This window comes from Camponotus floridanus, unplaced genomic scaffold (assembly GCF_003227725.1).
Source record: "Camponotus floridanus strain SB8 unplaced genomic scaffold, Cflo_v7.5 scaffold7, whole genome shotgun sequence".
Taxonomy (NCBI): Eukaryota; Metazoa; Arthropoda; class Insecta; order Hymenoptera; family Formicidae; genus Camponotus; species Camponotus floridanus.
The window spans coordinates 3678-21612 of NW_020229838.1; the positions used below are offsets into that span (position 1 = coordinate 3678).

The 17935-nt window shown below is 32.6% G+C and overlaps 3 protein-coding genes across 4 annotated transcripts; all 3 read left to right on the forward strand.

Moving 5' to 3' along the window:
- Positions 1 to 5395: 5395 nt before the first annotated feature.
- On the forward strand, positions 5396 to 8651 carry LOC105247800 (histone acetyltransferase KAT2A). Of its 2 annotated transcripts, none has more exons than XM_011252180.3 (5): positions 5396 to 5743; positions 5835 to 6803; positions 6880 to 7440; positions 7533 to 8254; positions 8418 to 8651. In XM_011252180.3, the coding sequence occupies exons 2-5, from the start codon at positions 5836 to 5838 to the stop codon at positions 8609 to 8611; spliced, it is 2445 nt and encodes an 814-aa protein (XP_011250482.1). In that variant the 5' UTR covers positions 5396 to 5743; position 5835; the 3' UTR covers positions 8612 to 8651. The 2 variants fall into 2 exon arrangements, with proteins under 2 accessions (XP_011250482.1, XP_019885699.1); XM_020030140.2 differs by having other exon boundaries at positions 5396 to 5709.
- A 721-nt stretch (positions 8652 to 9372) lies between these two features.
- On the forward strand, positions 9373 to 12737 carry LOC105247799 (histone acetyltransferase KAT2A). The gene is made up of 5 exons (XM_011252179.3): positions 9373 to 9488; positions 9725 to 10681; positions 10759 to 11319; positions 11434 to 12158; positions 12308 to 12737. The coding sequence occupies exons 2-5, from the start codon at positions 9726 to 9728 to the stop codon at positions 12499 to 12501; spliced, it is 2436 nt and encodes an 811-aa protein (XP_011250481.1). The 5' UTR covers positions 9373 to 9488; position 9725; the 3' UTR covers positions 12502 to 12737.
- Positions 12738 to 15272: 2535 nt separating this feature from the next.
- LOC105247798 (actin, clone 403) lies at positions 15273 to 17484 on the forward strand. Its single transcript, XM_011252177.3, has 4 exons — positions 15273 to 15541; positions 15645 to 16023; positions 16148 to 16383; positions 16759 to 17484. Exons 1-4 carry the CDS (start codon positions 15416 to 15418, stop codon positions 17146 to 17148), a joined length of 1131 nt encoding a protein of 376 aa, XP_011250479.1. The 5' UTR covers positions 15273 to 15415; the 3' UTR covers positions 17149 to 17484.
- Positions 17485 to 17935: the final 451 nt, after the last annotated feature.

Below are 17935 nucleotides of genomic sequence, written 5' to 3' on the forward strand. Positions count from 1 at the left end.
GGCACTCCCGATACTCGCTCGCATCCGATAATCATCATCAAGGGCGCGAATAACGCGACGCAACTTCGCTCCATCTTCGCGATCGCGCTATCACTGAACTGTGAAAAACAGTTGTCGCGCACTTTCACCGACATATTATGAAAGTCGCACGATCATCCTTGGACACTCTCGACGCTCGTTCACTCGCGATATTCGTTTAAAAACGGTTAAAAGACGCGAAAAATGTGGATGTACGACGATCCGTGTAACTGCGTTTGACTCCGATTCACGTATGTCGAGTATGACGTACTATGACGCGTATGACGTACAGTCACGTGCCAACATGGCGGCCGAACCACTGCGCATTCATTTCTGCGCATGGCCATTCCTGCGCGCAACGTTCGCACAACTTTGATTTCTGAATATTGTCTACGGCTTTAATTAATAGCACATAATGATAAATATATAAAGATGGAATCAGTTAATCATATTGGTTATATATGTAGACTTGCCCGAAGAAATAGAGAAAAAATGGAGAGATATTTTTAATTTCTTTTTCTTTTAGTAAAGGATGGAAATGTCTATTCATAGGCTTGTTCTTTTTTTCCTCTTTCGCGTAATTTCGATTCAATGTATAACGTAGAAAATTCATAGTATATTATGCTAATGATATGAATTACGAAGGATTCGAATGTTTTATCGCGCTTTTCCAAAGTCAAATCTTATAATATTTACTTTTGCATTTTAAAAGACTGAGAGCGAACTAAATAAATAAATAAATAAATAAATGATGTTGAGAAAAAGAAAAAGAAGACTCATAAATAAATAAATATATAAATATATAATAAAGATTGATATTAATATATATCATACAAACTTGTACGATCTCAAAATCTTTATCTTTTATTCCGTTACTCGAATAATTGGACGTTAACAGATTTAGGTTACACACATTGCATAAAGCTTCGATATTTTGCAATCTTACCTCGCCTCAATTTGGAGAAGCACGTGCATTCCTTTCGATAAATGTCCGCACAAAAATACATCGCGCTTCAAATAAATAAAAGTCACTCGATACTGTGCACCATTCTAATCGTATGAAATATATTCGACGATTTTTTTTGGATCACTGTGTTATCGGAACGTGCGATCAGGACGATTCGAAAACGATGCATGTACAGAGTTTGAAGAGATATCCAATGCACAACAAATTATACTTGCGTTGATTAGTATTCATCAACACCGAACTGTTAATCGCGAATACAACACTTTCACAAATTTTTTTTGTATAGAACGATAAACGAAATGCAATATTTCGCGCCGCGCGTTTCACACAATGCGGCAATCTTTTTTTGCTGTTTAGTATCGCCATCTGCATTCGCGTTAAACGCCAGAATTACGTAGTCAAAATACTTTTCGAGTGCCGGTAAAGTCATCATTTTGTGCATGTCGGTAAATTATTAGAATCACATCGCGCAAGCATGATTTTTTTATTTCTAGTATAATAAAATATGTAATTAAAAATTCATGTAAGAAACGTATTTTTAATCAAATTACATATACTTATTCCGTTACTCTAATACTTGTACGTTAACAGATTTAGGTTACACATATTGCATAAAGCTTCCAGAGAAAAATATCCAGAGGCACAAATATTTTATAAACGAAAACCATGCGAAGATGAAACAATAGATTAAAGAAGCCGTATAATCATTGTACTTTTATGTATAAACGTTTCACAAAATAAAATCTTTATAAATGAAGTGTTACATTAAAAATATTAGTATAAAATTAAATATCCATGTGAGATTAAAATTTTTGGGTCCCTTTTTTTCTTTAGAATTTTTTGTACTTTTTTTCTAAAGATTCTTTAAGCGAGAACTGCTTCTTTCGCAAGACTATTGAACAATTTGAATATTTGATATTTTTTTAGTAGTTTAAATTTCATGAAACAATTCGAGAGAAAATTAGATTTTATCGTATTACTGCACATATCGATTAAATGCTATATCAAATATGTAGTGTAAATATTTTAATTTTTTTGTATACGATCTACTTTTTATTCTATCGATGTTTTCATAGTGATGCACCTTGAGCTCTTTGCTTCATATGTTTGCAATAAAAATATATTAAAGCAAATTATTTTGCAAATTTATTATTCTAATTTTTATTTAGAAAGATTAAGATTAAAAAAGACGTATGAAATTTTTCAGATATTTCTATTGAAAAAAACGCATCAGATAAAACTGACTTTCCTGTACATTTTAAATGTGCCAAAAAAGTTGCTCTTTATTCCACTTACTGCATAATGTACACTAAAAATGACAGATCTATATTAAAAATGATAGATCTATATTTAGTAGTTGGAAAGAAAGAGAGGAGAAATGAAAAGTGCATCTAGAGAATTTAAAAGAATAAAAAACACATCTAAAAATAATAATACATAAAGATTAATATTATGTATTTTTTTCATGAGGAATGTGGGGCGCACATTTATGCATTTATTTATTTAGATGAGATTTACTTTAGAGCACATTCAGTATTCAACTTTAATTTTATTTTCTCTTTCTTACGATATATAAGTATAACATAATTACCTGAAAATGCTATCATTTTTGTATGCTTACAGTGATATAGAAACAACATTATGAGTACTATGTTTACAGATAACATCTGTATAATAAAAAAAGCACCAAAAGTCTAATGGTGAAGAAAGGGTAAATATTGTAGACCAGCATAAGTATCAACCAATTATTCCACCGCTCTGTTTCATTAGAGTTGCAATTTTCTTTTATAATATCATGAATATTATAAATAAGATAAAGATTTCAGTACGTTTCAAATAAATTTATATATTTTATGTAATACTGCGCACACATATTAAAATGTGATAATATCGCAGTTATAATAAGATACAATCCTGGCAATGTAGCGATTTCTGGATTCTGAAAATAATTTAATTTGATTTATTTTTGAGAAATGCGCACAATACTTGAGAGCAAATTATTTTTGTGCCATGTATTACCTGTGTAAAATTCCACACACAGTATCATATTGTCTGTGATATATGAAAAGCTTCATCGATGAAATAAATGGTTGAATATGATTGAGATATAAGAAAAGTACTTGTAATGTAGTAATATAGTACTTGTAATGAATAACGTTAATGTGGAATACATAAATATTTTATATTTTAATTTCATATAATCGAGATGAGATAAGACACTCATGATTACTTTAAAAATGTGTCCACAAATATCATGTAACTTCAATAGCTGCACATTCGTCAAATTAATCCTATTACGTTAAATGAATCACAGCAGCTTGTTTTAATTTAATCTAACCTAACCAATTATATTATATGCTCCTCATTAAAATGTGTAAAACTGTACGTCGCACATTTAATGCGATTAATATACTACGTAATAAAATGTAATAGACTAATAAAATAATTAAATATTATTTTCGAAAGCATGATAAAATCCAAGTGGCATACGCTTGTGTTTACATTCGACATCCAAAGACATTGAGAGATTAGGTTAGGTTAGGTTAGGTTAGATCGAAAAAATGTATCGTTTGACAGTTGGTAGCCCTACGAGATAGGCTGTGCAGCACTGCGCGTATATAAAATAAATTTGAAATCGCTTCTAGCATAACCATCTTCACGCGATCGACTTTATTTGAATTGCACGGCATCGCATCGAATTATGATGCGGCGCCGATTTGTCCGAACGTAATTCGGGACATCGCGATGCTGTATAAGCGTCGAATGAGCACGAATTGTCACGCAAATATGATAAATCAAATCTACTCACCGTTCGCCGGCTGTTTCACAGGCCGCTCCATTCGCTCGCCTCGGGACGTCCCATTCCGATCTTGATGCACACAAACTCACACGATATCATCAACGCGAACGCGCGACACTTTATTCGGCACTCCCGATACTCGCTCGCATCCGATAATCATCATCAAGGGCGCGAATACCGCGACGCAACTTCGCTCCATCTTCGCGATCGCGCTATCACTGAACTATTAAAAATAGTTGTCGCGCACTTTCACTGACATATTATGAAAGTCGCACGATCATCCTTGAACACTCTCGACGCTCGTTCACTCGCGATATTCGTTTAAAAACGGTTAAAAGACGCGAAAAATGTGGATGTACGACGATCCGTGTAACTGCGTATGACTCCGATTCACGTATGTCGAGTATGACGTACTATGACGCGTATGACGTACAGTCACGTGCCAACATGGCGGCCGAACCACTGCGCATTCGTTTCTGCGCATGGTCATTCCTGCGCGCAACGTTCGCACAACTTTGATTTCTGAATATTGTCTACGGCTTTAATTAATAGCACATAATGATAAATATATAAAGATGGAATCAATTAATCATATTGGTTATATATGTAGACTTGCCCGAAGAAAGAGAGAAAAAATTGAGAGATATTTTTAATTTCTTTTTTTTTTTTAGTAAAGGATGGAAATGTCTATTCATAGGCTTGTTCTTTTTTTCCTCTTTCGCACAATTTCGATTCAATATATAACGTAGAAAATTCATAGTATATTATGCTAATGATTTGAATTACGAATGATTCGATTGTTTTATCGCGCTTTTCCAAAGTCATATCTTATAATATTTAGTTTTGCATTTTAAAAGACTGAGAGCAAACTAAATAAATAAATAAATGATGTTGAGAAAAAGAAAAAAAAGTCTTATAAATAAATAAATATATAATATAAGTATATAATATAAATATATAATATAAATAATAGCGTGAAAAGAGAGACATACTAATATATAGACATACTATTTTATATAATAAATTATTATTAATTAAATTATTTATATTTTTATTTATATTATTTGTATTATCAGAGGGACATATATGTTACCCTCTGAGAACATTCGTGATTATTTGTTTTGTAGTTCATGTCCTCGTTTTTAATGTTCATAGAGAGAGTATCGCTTCCAGGGATCATCTAAAAGCTGGCCATGACATCTCTCAGTCTTCTCTCTGCTTCAAAGCATAAAGAACGTCTTTTCGACCGCAGCCGTAGATGATATGTGTATATACGTATGAGTAACGACATTCTCATACATTGAAATCTTTCTTTGAAATCATCGGATCGAGACTAAACCTTTGTTATTTTGAATACTTCTGAAAAATGACTTTTTTTTTTTATTTCTCCCTTGTTATTTCTCCCTTGCTTCTCAATTTTTTTCTTTATAATCTCTCCATTATTCATATGGTTGCGTTAAAAAATTTCATTCATAGAAGTACAAGTGTTTGATCGACCAATCAAGACAAAGAGATCTTCTCCTCTCATTGATCAATCAAAAATTTTACTTTAACAAGTAGATTTTAGAACCTTGGAAAGAAAATTTTCAATTTACTATAAAACAGCTGTTTTTTAAAATAATACAGAATAGCGAGGTATCAAGAATATAGAGAGAGACGAAATAAAAAAGGACTCTAATAGTATAACCTTATAACTGGAAATAGGGTTACATGTGTATTAAGTAAATTCTACAAATTAAAAGCATTCTTTTATTAAAAAAACAGACGATTTAAATGAATAACAAGTACTAACAATATGTAGGAATATGACCATACTATATATGTAAAAAAATATCGTAAGCGTCTAAATATTGTTATTGAATATTTGAAGTGACAAACATGGGGAATAAAAGCATTATTAACTTGATTCGCGATGAATTGCAATGTAATTAATTCATATTGCGAGAGAAACTTTTGACGTAAATAGACATTTTAATTCATTGAAGAAATTATTTAATTATGTAATTGTAGTTTTTTTTTTAATGTATAATGTTATAATAATTTTTTTAGGATGACATCCGAGAACATTAATCAACAAACAATGGCAGCTTCCTTGGAAGAAACTGGACAGACTGTTACTAATAATTTACAACAAGAAAATAACGTTAGAGATTCAAATTCAACCAAATTGCAGAATCATGGAAGTCGACAAAATAATATTCAGAGGATACAGCAACGTAAACAACAAATGTACAATTGGCCACAAGTCAAGAAATTACTGAAACTTGCAAGTTACAGTGCTTGTCAAGCAGAAGAATGTGATTGTAATGCCTGGAAAAATGCGCAACCAATTACAAAGTCACAGAAAGGCGAGACACAGCAGCCTGTTATAAACTTTTTTGATCCATGCAAGACGTGTACTCATACTTTAGAAACTCATATTCAGCATCTATCGGTACAGCCTGATGATGAAATCAATAGATTATTGGGAATGGCTATTGATGCGGACAATATTTTCATGAGTATACACAGAGAAGAAGATGTCGATACTAGGAAGGTATATTTTTATTTATATAAAATATTGAGGAAATGTATTTTATCTATGACAAAACCAACTGCAGAAGGTCCGTTAGGACAGCCACCATTTGAGAAACCTAGTATAGCAAAGGCAGTAATGAATTTTGTTTTATATAAATTCAATCATTTACCCCCAAGAGAATGGCAAGTAATGTGTGATATGGCAAAAATGTTTCTGCAATGTCTAAATTGTTGGAACTTTGAATCATCCAGTGCTAAACGATCAAGTATCATGGACAAAAGTCCTGCTTATAGAGTTAATTATACTCGCTGGCTTATGTTCTGCTATGTACCTACATTTTGTGATTCTTTACCTCATCATGATACTCCTGTAGTCTTTGGAAAGACTTTGTTACAAGCTGTATTCAAACCACTTTGTAAAGAATTAATGGACAAGTGTCATAATGAGAGAGATAAAATAACACCAGAGAAGAGAGTTTTACTTTTAACTCATTTTCCTAAGTATGTCTTAAATTTTTCACCTCTTTTTATATTAATGTTTTATATAATGGCTGCTACATAATTATAAATATTTAAGGTTTCTTTCGATGTTAAAAGTAGAAATTTATAATAATGAGTCGCCTATGTGGGATCCCGAATTTAAACAAGCACCGCCTTCTCATTTACAAGCTGCATTGGAATCAAAGGGACACCAAGCAAGAAAGATAGGAGAATTTGAAAGAGTCACTGTGACACCAAATGAAAAGGATAATTATACTACAATCAATATTAGTCCTGGAATGAGAAAGCTTTCTGAAAAGCGTTCTTATTCCGAAGGACGGCATGATACAAAGAAACGAAAAGGCGAGGAGGCTTTTGAGGATTTGCCTGATGAGACAGTTGTTGAAATTGTTGCAACTATTAATGATCCCAATTATATGTGTGGTCCTGATGCGGTATTTCCACCGGATGGTCCACGGGATGAAACTGCAAAAAATGAAGAAAGCAAAAAAATTATAGAATTTCATATTGTTGGAAACAGTCTCACGCAACCTGTGTCTAAGCAAACTATGCTTTGGTTGATAGGATTACATAATGTATTCAGCCATCAATTGGTCAGAATGCCAAAAGAATATATATCTCAATTTGTTTTTGACCCGTGAGTATATCTTAAAATACCAATAATATATTAATTATTTATCACATAAGAAATTATTTTTAGCAATAATATGCATAATTTACTATATACAGAAAGCATAAAACATTGGCTCTGATAAAGGATGGTCGTCCAATTGGCGGTATTTGTTTCCGTATGTTTCCTACTCAGGGCTTTACTGAGATAGTGTTTTGTGCTGTTACAAGCCAAGAGCAAGTAAAAGGCTATGGGACACATTTGATGAATATGCTGAAAGATTATCATATAAAAAACAACATAGTGCATTTTCTTACATTTGCGGATGAGTTTGCTATTGGATATTTCAAAAAACAAGGATTTAGCAAAGATATAAAATTACCTAAATCAATGTATCAAGGATACATCAAAGATTATGAAAGAGCTACATTAATGCACTGTGAATTAAATGCTAAAATCGTATATACCGAATTTACATCAGTTTTAAGGAAACAAAAGGAAATTGTCAAGAAATTAATTTATCAGAGACAACAAGAAATACAAAAGGTTCATCCTGGTTTAACATGCTTCAAAGAGGGTGTAAGAGGCATCCCTGTAGAATCTATTCCGGGAATTCGAGAAACCGGATGGAAAAGTTACGCGCAAGCGAGAACGAGAGGTCTAGCGAAAGGAACGCAAAATTCAGAACTTGTAGATTGCATAGATATGTCGGAATCTCTATATAATGCTTTGAATAGTGTTCTGAATAGTGTGAAGAATCACAGTACAGCTTGGCCATTTCTGGAACCTGTAGATAAAGATGATGTTCCAGATTACTATGATCATATAAAATACCCAATGGGTAAGAAATTTTTGTTAGAAATTATTTTAAGATTATAAAACTTTTAAATAATAAAATTAAAAAATAATCAAATTAAATAAGTAAAATTAAAAATTGCAATAAGTAATAGTAAAATAGTGATAAATAAAACTCTATAACAGTAATATGATTCTTTGTATTGCAGATCTCAAAACTATGGAAGATCGTTTAAAATCTAGATATTATGTAACTAGAAGATTATTTATAGCAGATATGACACGAATTTTTACAAATTGTAGATTGTATAATAGTCTTGATACTGATTATTATCGCTGTGCTAATGCCCTGGAAAAATATTTTCAGACACGTATGAAAGAGATTGGTCTATGGGATAAGTAAAATTTTTTCAAATACATTTCTCTTGTGTGATATAATATAAGAAAATATAAATACAATAAATATGTATATTTGTCTATATTATTTCTCTGTTTCAAACACAGAATTTCGAGATATTACTTAATTATATTACAAAACTCCAACTCTTGATTGTATTATAAAATAATATTTCTATGAAGAAATAATCATAAGATACCATAAAAGAAACCCATAAAAAAATAAAATATTTATATTTCATAGATTTTTTGTATTTTTAAGTATATGGAAAATGTTGAAATTTAGATATGTGGATTTTAAAATACAATGACTTTTTTTTATATGCATTTTTTTATACCTCCCCAGAAAATGGTCTTTGGAATATTCTTTTGTAGATAACTTGATTATTAAAATTATATTAAAAAATTAAAAGATTTAAGTTTATACATAATTGATTGATTATGCTTCAGAATTAGTAACTTCAATAATTTTTTATCATTAAAATCAGTTTTAATTATTATTATACGTGGAAAAAAACAACATTTAGCCAATCAGCTTATAGCCCTTCTGTAAGAGATAAACTTAATTGGTCAATACTTCATTTTATGTTGACGCGTCTTGTATGCAAAAGCTATTCTAGGTCTGTTCGTGTTGTTTGCGCTTCATTTTTAAAGCGAGATAAATATATATTTGGCCGTTAAAGAGAGAGAAAGAGAAAACGAAAGATCTGGAAGTAGAAGGTGCGGACAATTCGAACAGACCTTCCGTGGACAGAGATAAACGTGGATTTGAAGAGATGCAATTTATATAACCTAATCTGTCAAAAATTCATGTTCCATTCAATAATATAATAATACACATCATTATATCATAACATCATAGAAAATGTGCTGATTATAATAAAGTGAGAATCTTACAAATGTAATTATTTAAACAAAAATATGAAATACTTAAATCGATGATATATCATCGAAAATTAAGCTTTGAGAGAATTGAAATCTAATTTGCTTGTAGAAGTTATTAACATCAATTAATATATTTATTAATTTATTTGAAAAAGTTGTAATGATTGACGATTGATTTATATATGTTTAACTATTTTTTTAATTATAATATGATTGTTGTAATATTTCTTTTAAGGATGGCGTCCGAGGATTCCAAACCTCAAACAATACCAGCTTCTTCGGAAGAGACTAGCCAACCTGTTACCAATACTTTGCAGCAGGAAAGTAAAGATCCAAGCTCAACTAAGCCACAGACTCAAGCAAATCGACAAAACAATCTCCAAAGGATACAGCAACGCAAGCAGCAAATGTACAATTGGCCACAAATCAAGAAATTATTGAAGCTTGCAAATTATAGCGCTTGTCAAGTAGAAGAATGTAAATGTAATGGTTGGAAAAATACACAACCAATTATAAAGTCACCAAAAGGCGAAACACAACAGCCTGTTATAAACTTTTTTGATCCATGCAAGATGTGTACTCATATTTTAGAAAATCATATTAAACACTTACCAGTGCAATCTGATGAAGAAATCAATAGACTATTGGGAATGGCTATTGATGCAGATAATATTTTCATGAGCATACATAGAGAAGGAGATCCTGATACTAAAAAAGTATATTTTTATTTATATAAAATATTAAGGAGATGTATTTTATCTATGACAAAACCGGCTGTGGAAGATGCATTGGGACAACCGCCGTTCGAAAGACCAAGCATAGCAAAGGCAGTGATGAATTTTGTTTTATATAAATTTAGTCATTTGCCTCCAAGAGAATGGCAAGTAATGTGTGATATGGCGAAAATGTTTCTGCACTGTCTGAATTATTGGAATTTCGAAGCACCTAGTGCCAGACGAAATGCTGAAGATGGCAATGTTTATAAAATTAATTATACTCGTTGGCTTGTCTTTTGCCATGTGCCTGCATTTTGCGACTCGTTGCCGCATCACGATACTCCATTAGTTTTCGGGAAAACTCTGCTACAAGCTGTATTTAGATCAGTTTGTAGACAATTAATGGATAAGTGTCGCACTGAAATAGAAAAAATAGCGGCAGAGAAAAGAGTTTTACTTTTAACACATTTTCCCAAGTATGTTTTACATTTTTCTTCTTTCTCATGTTCATATCTTATGAATATAAGCTAAATGACAATCTTTTATATTTAAGGTTTCTTTCATTATTGGAAAAAGAAATTTATTCCGATAATTCACCTATTTGGGACCCCGAATTTAAACAGTCGCCACCTTCTCATCTTCAGTCTGCCTTAGAATCAAAAGGACATCAAGCAAAAAAAATGGGAGAATTTGAAAAAGTAACTGTAACTCCGAATCAAAAAGACAATTTTACAACAATAAATATCAGTCCTGGAGTGAAGAAAATTCAGGAAAAACGTCCTAACACCGAAGTGCGTCTTGACACAAAGAGGCGAAAAACCGAAGAGACTTTCGAGGATTTGCCAGATGAAACTATTGCTGAAATTGTTGCGTCTATTAATAATACTAATTATATATCCGGTTCTGATACGGTATTTCCACCGGACGTTCCGCGAGACGAAACTGCTAAAAATGAAGAAAGTAAAAAGATAATAGAATTTCATGTAATTGGAAATAGCCTTACACGACCAGTATCTAAGCAAACTATGCTCTGGCTGATAGGATTACAAGATGTATTTAGTCATCAATTACCTGAAACGTTCAAAGAATATATTACTCAGCTTGTTTTTGATCCGTGAGTATTAAATAAATATTTAAAAAAAATCTAATGTTAGTGTATATAATAAATATATAATAAAGAAATTTATAGTCATATTTGCAGTAATCAAATGTATCTTTTATTTTATAGAAAGCACAAAACACTAGCCTTGATAAAGGATGGTCGACCAATTGGCGGTATTTGTTTCTGTATGTTCCCAAGTCAAGGTTTCACCGAAATAGTGTTTTGTGCTGTCACGAGTCATGAACAAGTAAAAGGATATGGGACGCATTTGATGAATATGTTGAAAGATTATCATATCAAGAACAACATATTGCATTTTCTTACATTTGCAGACGATTTCGCTATTGGATATTTTAAGAAACAGGGATTTAGCAAAGATATAAAACTACCGAAATCGGTACACCAGGGATACATTAAATATTACGTGAAAGCAACATTAATGCATTGTGAACTAAACCCGAAGATAGTGTATACTGAATTTACGGCAGTTATTAGAAAGCAGAAAGAAATTTTAAAGAAATTAATTCAGCAGAGACAACAAGAAATACAGAAAGCGCATCCGGGTTTGACATGTTTTAAAGAGGGCGTAAGAGCAATTCCCATCGAGTCCATCCCGGGAATTTATGAAACTGGATGGAAAAGTTCCGCTCAAACACGAACGAGAGGTGTGACGAAAGGATCGCAAGGTCCGGAATCGATAGATACAAACTTGGATATGTCAGATTCTCTATATAACACATTAGATAGTGTGTTGAACAGTGTAAAGAAGCACAGTACAGCGTGGCCTTTTTTGAAACCCGTAGATAAAAACGATGTTCCAGATTATTACGATCATATAATATATCCCATGGGTGAGCTCAAAAAAAAATTTTTGTACATTTAATTGATTTAGAATTTTATATATTGCCTTGTTGAATATATAATTGCGAAGAAAAATCAATCATGTAAGGTTCTATAACAAATGCACAGAGAGATAAAAGTAAATTTATTTTTGTTATAGATCTCAAAACCATGCAAGATCGTTTGAAAGCGGGATACTATGTAATTAAAAAATTATTTATAGCGGACATGTTACGGATCTTCACTAATTGCAGATTGTACAATAGTCCCGACACTGAATATTACCGATGTGCCAATGCCTTAGAGAAGTACTTTCAAACGCGTATGAAAGAAGTTGGTCTCTGGGATAAGTAAAACTTTTAATATTGTTGTGATATATATATATATATATATATATATATAACGATAATATGTTGATAGTTGAAACTTCTTAACTTATTCTTACTACAAAGTTTACTTGCTTTATAAAAAAGTTCACATAAAATTCACACTTCTTCTTGTGTGGTATATTTGTATTAAAATAAAATTAAATAGAGATATATTCTTTTGTGTGTGAGTCAGTGCGCGTCAAACTGAAAAAAAAAAAAAAATGCCAAAAATTTTCATTTTTTCTTTTTCATTAAATTACATGAAAATTTAAATATTATTTAAAAGAAATACCTTTCCTAAATAGTTTTTGAAAATTGTGTTTTGCATTAAATTATTATTATAAATAATTATAATAATTAGTATTATAAACAATTTACAATATAAATAATTATGATTTACAAATAAATAATTATGATTTACATAATAATTATAAATTATGTACATTTCATATTGTAATTTTTTTCAATTGATTTCTTCATACTATTATCTCTCGTATGTACTTTTTGTGCATCAATTCAAATTTGTGCGTATGCATGTGTACGTATGTGTGGGCACGCGCGAATATAAATATATATATAAAATTGTAAAGCAAAGGATATCGCTTGTCTTTGACATTAATCATATATTTTATATAGTATCGATCATACGCAAAAATTATTTGCATATGGCTTTTTTATTATTGCACACTATGTAGCATTATGTTGTTAAAAGTTTATACAAAAATGGTCTAGGCAAAAATTTCCAATCAAAGTGGGTACTTAATTTCACAGCCTAATTAATATCATTAGTCGAACAGTTAATTAAGAAGCGTAATACGGCGATTATAAGAATCGCTCTGGTAGGCGGTCAGTCTACGGAACAGCGATTCTTTGTAATGCGCGTCGGTTTGTATATTAAGTATTCTTAAAAGGAATAGCGCTTGTCTGTTATATATTTGCAAAGTGATTCATATGCAGTGCAACAGTAACTGCGGGGATATTTGTATCGCACGATTTAAAAAAATAATCCGATTATATTTTACTGTAATTTAATTATAATGGTTCTATTATGATACATCATGACAGAAATATTTTTATTAAAATTGTAAAATTTGGAGAGTCAGAATAGTTATCACTATACTCTTTTCAAAAAATAATGCAAGTTCTTTAAAAAATAATGTAAGTTCTTTTAAAATTTCTTGAATATATGTTTCATAAAACAGTACTTCGATTACCTATTTTTAGAAAAGTGCACACAGTTGTAGGATGGCACAGTTTAAAACAATTAAGATATTTTAGCCTATTAACTTTATGAGCTTTTGCGCGTTTCTTCTTTCATTTTTTGTTCAATTTTGTCACTCGATAACTCTGTGACTTATATGGAATGGAATCATTGAACGAAGTAATGATTCTACAATTGCGTTGTCCCGTTGACTCGATTTAGCTGCAATTTACAGATAGTTCTTAAATTTCAATGAATATATTTCCTTATCTTTCAATAGAATTCATTCGCTTGAGAAACCTTAGCACAAACGAAATTACATTCTTCGCGCGTAATATCTGAAAAGATGGCAATCTACTATGTAGATTTGCAGATGCAATGCGATTGCAGGTAGAGAAGCGTATGCTCCAATTACTGCGATGACTACTTTATGCATGGAGATTACAAGCGGTAACTGCCAGCTATAATTGGCATACATTAAAAAGAAATTAACTCATTTAAAATTATTAAAAATTATTAAAATTATTAAAGATTGCAAATATTATATTCTCGAAAATGTAATATATGTGTGCATGTGATGTATGTATACAGGAATACTCTCTGTAATATCTAATGGCGACCAAACACGATTGTAATATTATGTATTCTATTGTATTATAAACTTCTAAGAGCGAAATACATTTTTAAGAGGGCGGGTGCAAAATTACATGGCAAAACTATCTTCATGTTTCTCTTTCTCACACAACATTGGCGTTAGCAGGATAATTTTTGTTTTCGCTTTCTTTTTCATTTTCTACATTTTGATCGATGTTTTTACTAAATAAGCTTTTTTTTACGATTTAATTACGAATTGAATAAAGTCAATTTTGTTAACGACTTTAAATCGAACGATTACAAATCTACAATTTATTTATTTTTAAACAAATTAAAAAATGATAACAATAGGATCGATAATTTTCAAGAAAGACATTAAAAAGAGTTGAAAAAAAAATTCGCAGGAAAGTCTTAAGGATTTTGACATTATTCAACATCTTCTTTAGAGAAATTTAAACATCCAAAAAATTTTATATAGCTTAAAACGTCTAGAAAAATATCTAGTTCTCTTTTTAAAAATATGAAATTTTGATTCCTTTATCTTCAAACACCTGCCTTCTTAAACGAGTATCCTTATTCACAATTCATGCGCATGTTATATTTAATGTAAAAGGCTGGACTCTCTTCATTAAATCTTTTTCTCTACATTATATTGATCTGATTGTATTCTCATTGTTAAAATGTATTCATCAAATGTAATTCGCAAATTTATAAACAGGTTTTACTAAAAGATCAAAGTCAATTTGCACATCTTCTTTATGTAATTTGTATAAGCGAAAGTATTTCTCTCTGCAGTTATTATGAGAGAAACCTGTATTAAATGTTAAGCCGATTTGGATACATCATTTCCGAGGTCTTCGTACAAAAACACGGATATGCGTGGTTGCGGATCTATGGCGGGAAAGGAGGGGAGCTTATATATAAAGCAACTCTTCTTTCTAGGAGGAAGCGCAATGCTCCGAAAGCCAATGTCACGCGAGGACATTATAACATCTAGTCTTCTTCGATTGAGTCCTTAGCTTACATTTCCGCCACAAGCGCAATCCGTTATAAATCTCGCTAAATCAAGAAAACTGTGAGAAATTATTTTTACATATATTCTAAAATGTGCGACGACGACGTAGCTGCACTGGTGATCGACAATGGCTCGGGAATGTGTAAAGCCGGATTCGCCGGGGACGATGCTCCTCGAGCCGTGTTTCCTTCTATCGTTGGAAGACCTCGATATCAGGTGAAGAAAAAAACTAAAGAAATAGATCAAGTTATACATCAAGTTTGCATGATCGTATCTTATAATTGATTCTCATTCTAATCGTAAGGACATGTTTATATAGGGAATCATGGTGGGTATGGGACAAAAGGACAGTTACGTGGGAGACGAGGCGCAAAGTAAACGGGGCGTCCTCACTGTCAAGTACCCAATAGAGCATGGTATCGTCACTAATTGGGATGACATGGAGAAGATTTGGCATCATACGTTCTACAACGAGCTGAGAGTCGCGCCGGAGGAGCATCCCGTCTTGCTGACAGAGGCACCCTTGAATCCTAAAGCGAATCGTGAGAAAATGACACAGATCATGTTTGAGACCTTCAACACCCCGGCCATGTACGTCGCCATCCAGGCTGTCTTGTCGCTGTACGCATCAGGACGCACGACCGGTATCGTGTTAGATAGCGGCGATGGGGTGTCTCACACGGTACCGATTTACGAAGGTACTTCTCTTCTGCTTGCTCTCTTATCGCAGCCTTGTTCGCTACCGCCGCTCGATCTGAAAAGAAGAAATGAATCAGTCTCAATTCTATAATGCTTGATGTTTTAATGTTTTTTTTTCTTCAGGATATGCCTTACCGCACGCGATTTTGCGCCTGGATCTGGCCGGTCGCGACCTCACAGATTACTTGATGAAAATTCTGACCGAGAGAGGCTACACTTTCACGACCACCGCCGAGCGCGAGATTGTGCGCGATATTAAGGAGAAGCTGTGTTATGTAGCCTTGGACTTTCAGCACGAAATGGCAACGGCCGCTGCGTCGACTGCGCTAGAGAAGAGCTACGAATTACCGGATGGTCAGGTAACGTGTGGCATTCATGAATACAGCATTTGCATCATTTAAGCCCGCTTCCTTGTAATCATGCCTTCGAGAATTATAAGTGAGAATTAAAAATACGAACCTTCTTTGTCGATATAATCAAAGATACATTGCATTAGAATATCCTTTTTAATATTTGTGTTTTTAAAAAATGTAACAATGTGAAAATTGCGAGACACAATTTTTCTAGATAAGCGTAAATTGCAAATGACGTCTAAGCGTAATGAGCAACGATAATGGAGGAGACGGTGCGTTCATTAGCATTAATCGCGCCCGGTGAACGTTAATTCGTCATGGATTGCCTGGCTAGCGCGGTCAGTGGACGAAGACATATAACGGGTAATGGTTTGATTCCAGGTCATCACGATTGGTAACGAACGCTTCCGTTGCCCGGAAGCGATGTTCCAGCCGAGCTTCCTGGGCATGGAGTCCTGCGGCATACATGAAACGACGTACAACTCGATCATGAAGTGCGACGTTGACATTCGCAAAGATCTATACGCCAATTCGGTGCTTTCGGGCGGCACCACGATGTATCCAGGTATCGCCGATCGGATGCAAAAGGAGATAACGACGCTCGCACCTCCCACTATGAAGATCAAAGTGATCGCGCCACCTGAAAGAAAGTACTCGGTCTGGATCGGCGGCTCGATCCTCGCTAGCCTTAGCACGTTCCAGCAGATGTGGATCTCCAGACAGGAGTACGACGAGCTGGGACCGTTCATCGTACATAGAAAGTGTTTTTAAAGATCTTGATGCTTTACGCAATGCCATCTCACCCTCAAACGCTTTTTGATCGATGTTAATCTTTAGTGGACCATATGCAGGATAATTGACAGAAAGAGAGAGAGAGAAAATCAACTTTTACATCTCTTGATCTATTAATTTATTACATTTCCTGAGTATAGTGACTTCTTTTACATACTTTTCGAGAAACAGCATCATACGCGTTTCTTGAAAAACAATTTTTTTTAATCTTCGCCAAGACACATAACTTCTTCTATCTGACGAATAATTTCTTACTCTTGAAGTATCGAATCAAGTGTAATAATGAAATTCTACGTCCGATCTGATGTTGGAAAGTTTGCGTATTTTAAAAATTATTTTAAAAATTAATTTTTCATTCTTTTTCTGGATTCGGGAATTTGAACAGATCGAACAGAGCCATAGAGAATTTAATGTCTTTTTTTTATTTCTAAAATTATATTCGATATATTACATAGCAGGACGTTTAAGGCAGATGATATTGGAGAAAGTTTATTTTCTCCCTCTTGGAAATTTCCGTACAATTTTTGATATATTCATCTGCCGAGACAATAAAATTCCTTCTTTTTTGATGTATGTATATTGGAAAATAATAATTTATATATCTTCTTATAGAATTGTCGCACGTATTTATAGAACATGTACTAAGAACTCAATCGATATTATAGCTAAAAATTGTCATTTACAAGGTACCGATAATTACATTCGTAGTATTGACAGTATATAATGCATGCTGTCTTGTATTCATGAAATTTTAATAGTCTTCACG

Excerpts from the sequence above, each read along its gene's own strand:
- LOC105247800 (XM_020030140.2), top strand. Across the intron at positions 6,804-6,879 it reads CTTTTAACTCATTTTCCTAA|GTTTCTTTCGATGTTAAAAG; the intron begins GTATGTCTTAAA and ends TAAATATTTAAG. Across the intron at positions 8,255-8,417 it reads TCATATAAAATACCCAATGG|ATCTCAAAACTATGGAAGAT; the intron begins GTAAGAAATTTT and ends TTTGTATTGCAG.
- LOC105247799 (XM_011252179.3), top strand. The coding sequence starts at position 9,726 with ATGGCGTCCGAGGATTCCAAACCTCAAACAATACCAGCTTCTTCGGAA. Across the intron at positions 11,320-11,433 it reads ACTCAGCTTGTTTTTGATCC|AAAGCACAAAACACTAGCCT; the intron begins GTGAGTATTAAA and ends TTTATTTTATAG. Across the intron at positions 12,159-12,307 it reads TCATATAATATATCCCATGG|ATCTCAAAACCATGCAAGAT; the intron begins GTGAGCTCAAAA and ends TTTTTGTTATAG.
- LOC105247798 (XM_011252177.3), top strand. The coding sequence starts at position 15,416 with ATGTGCGACGACGACGTAGCTGCACTGGTGATCGACAATGGCTCGGGA. Across the intron at positions 15,542-15,644 it reads TTGGAAGACCTCGATATCAG|GGAATCATGGTGGGTATGGG; the intron begins GTGAAGAAAAAA and ends ATGTTTATATAG. Across the intron at positions 16,384-16,758 it reads ACGAATTACCGGATGGTCAG|GTCATCACGATTGGTAACGA; the intron begins GTAACGTGTGGC and ends GTTTGATTCCAG.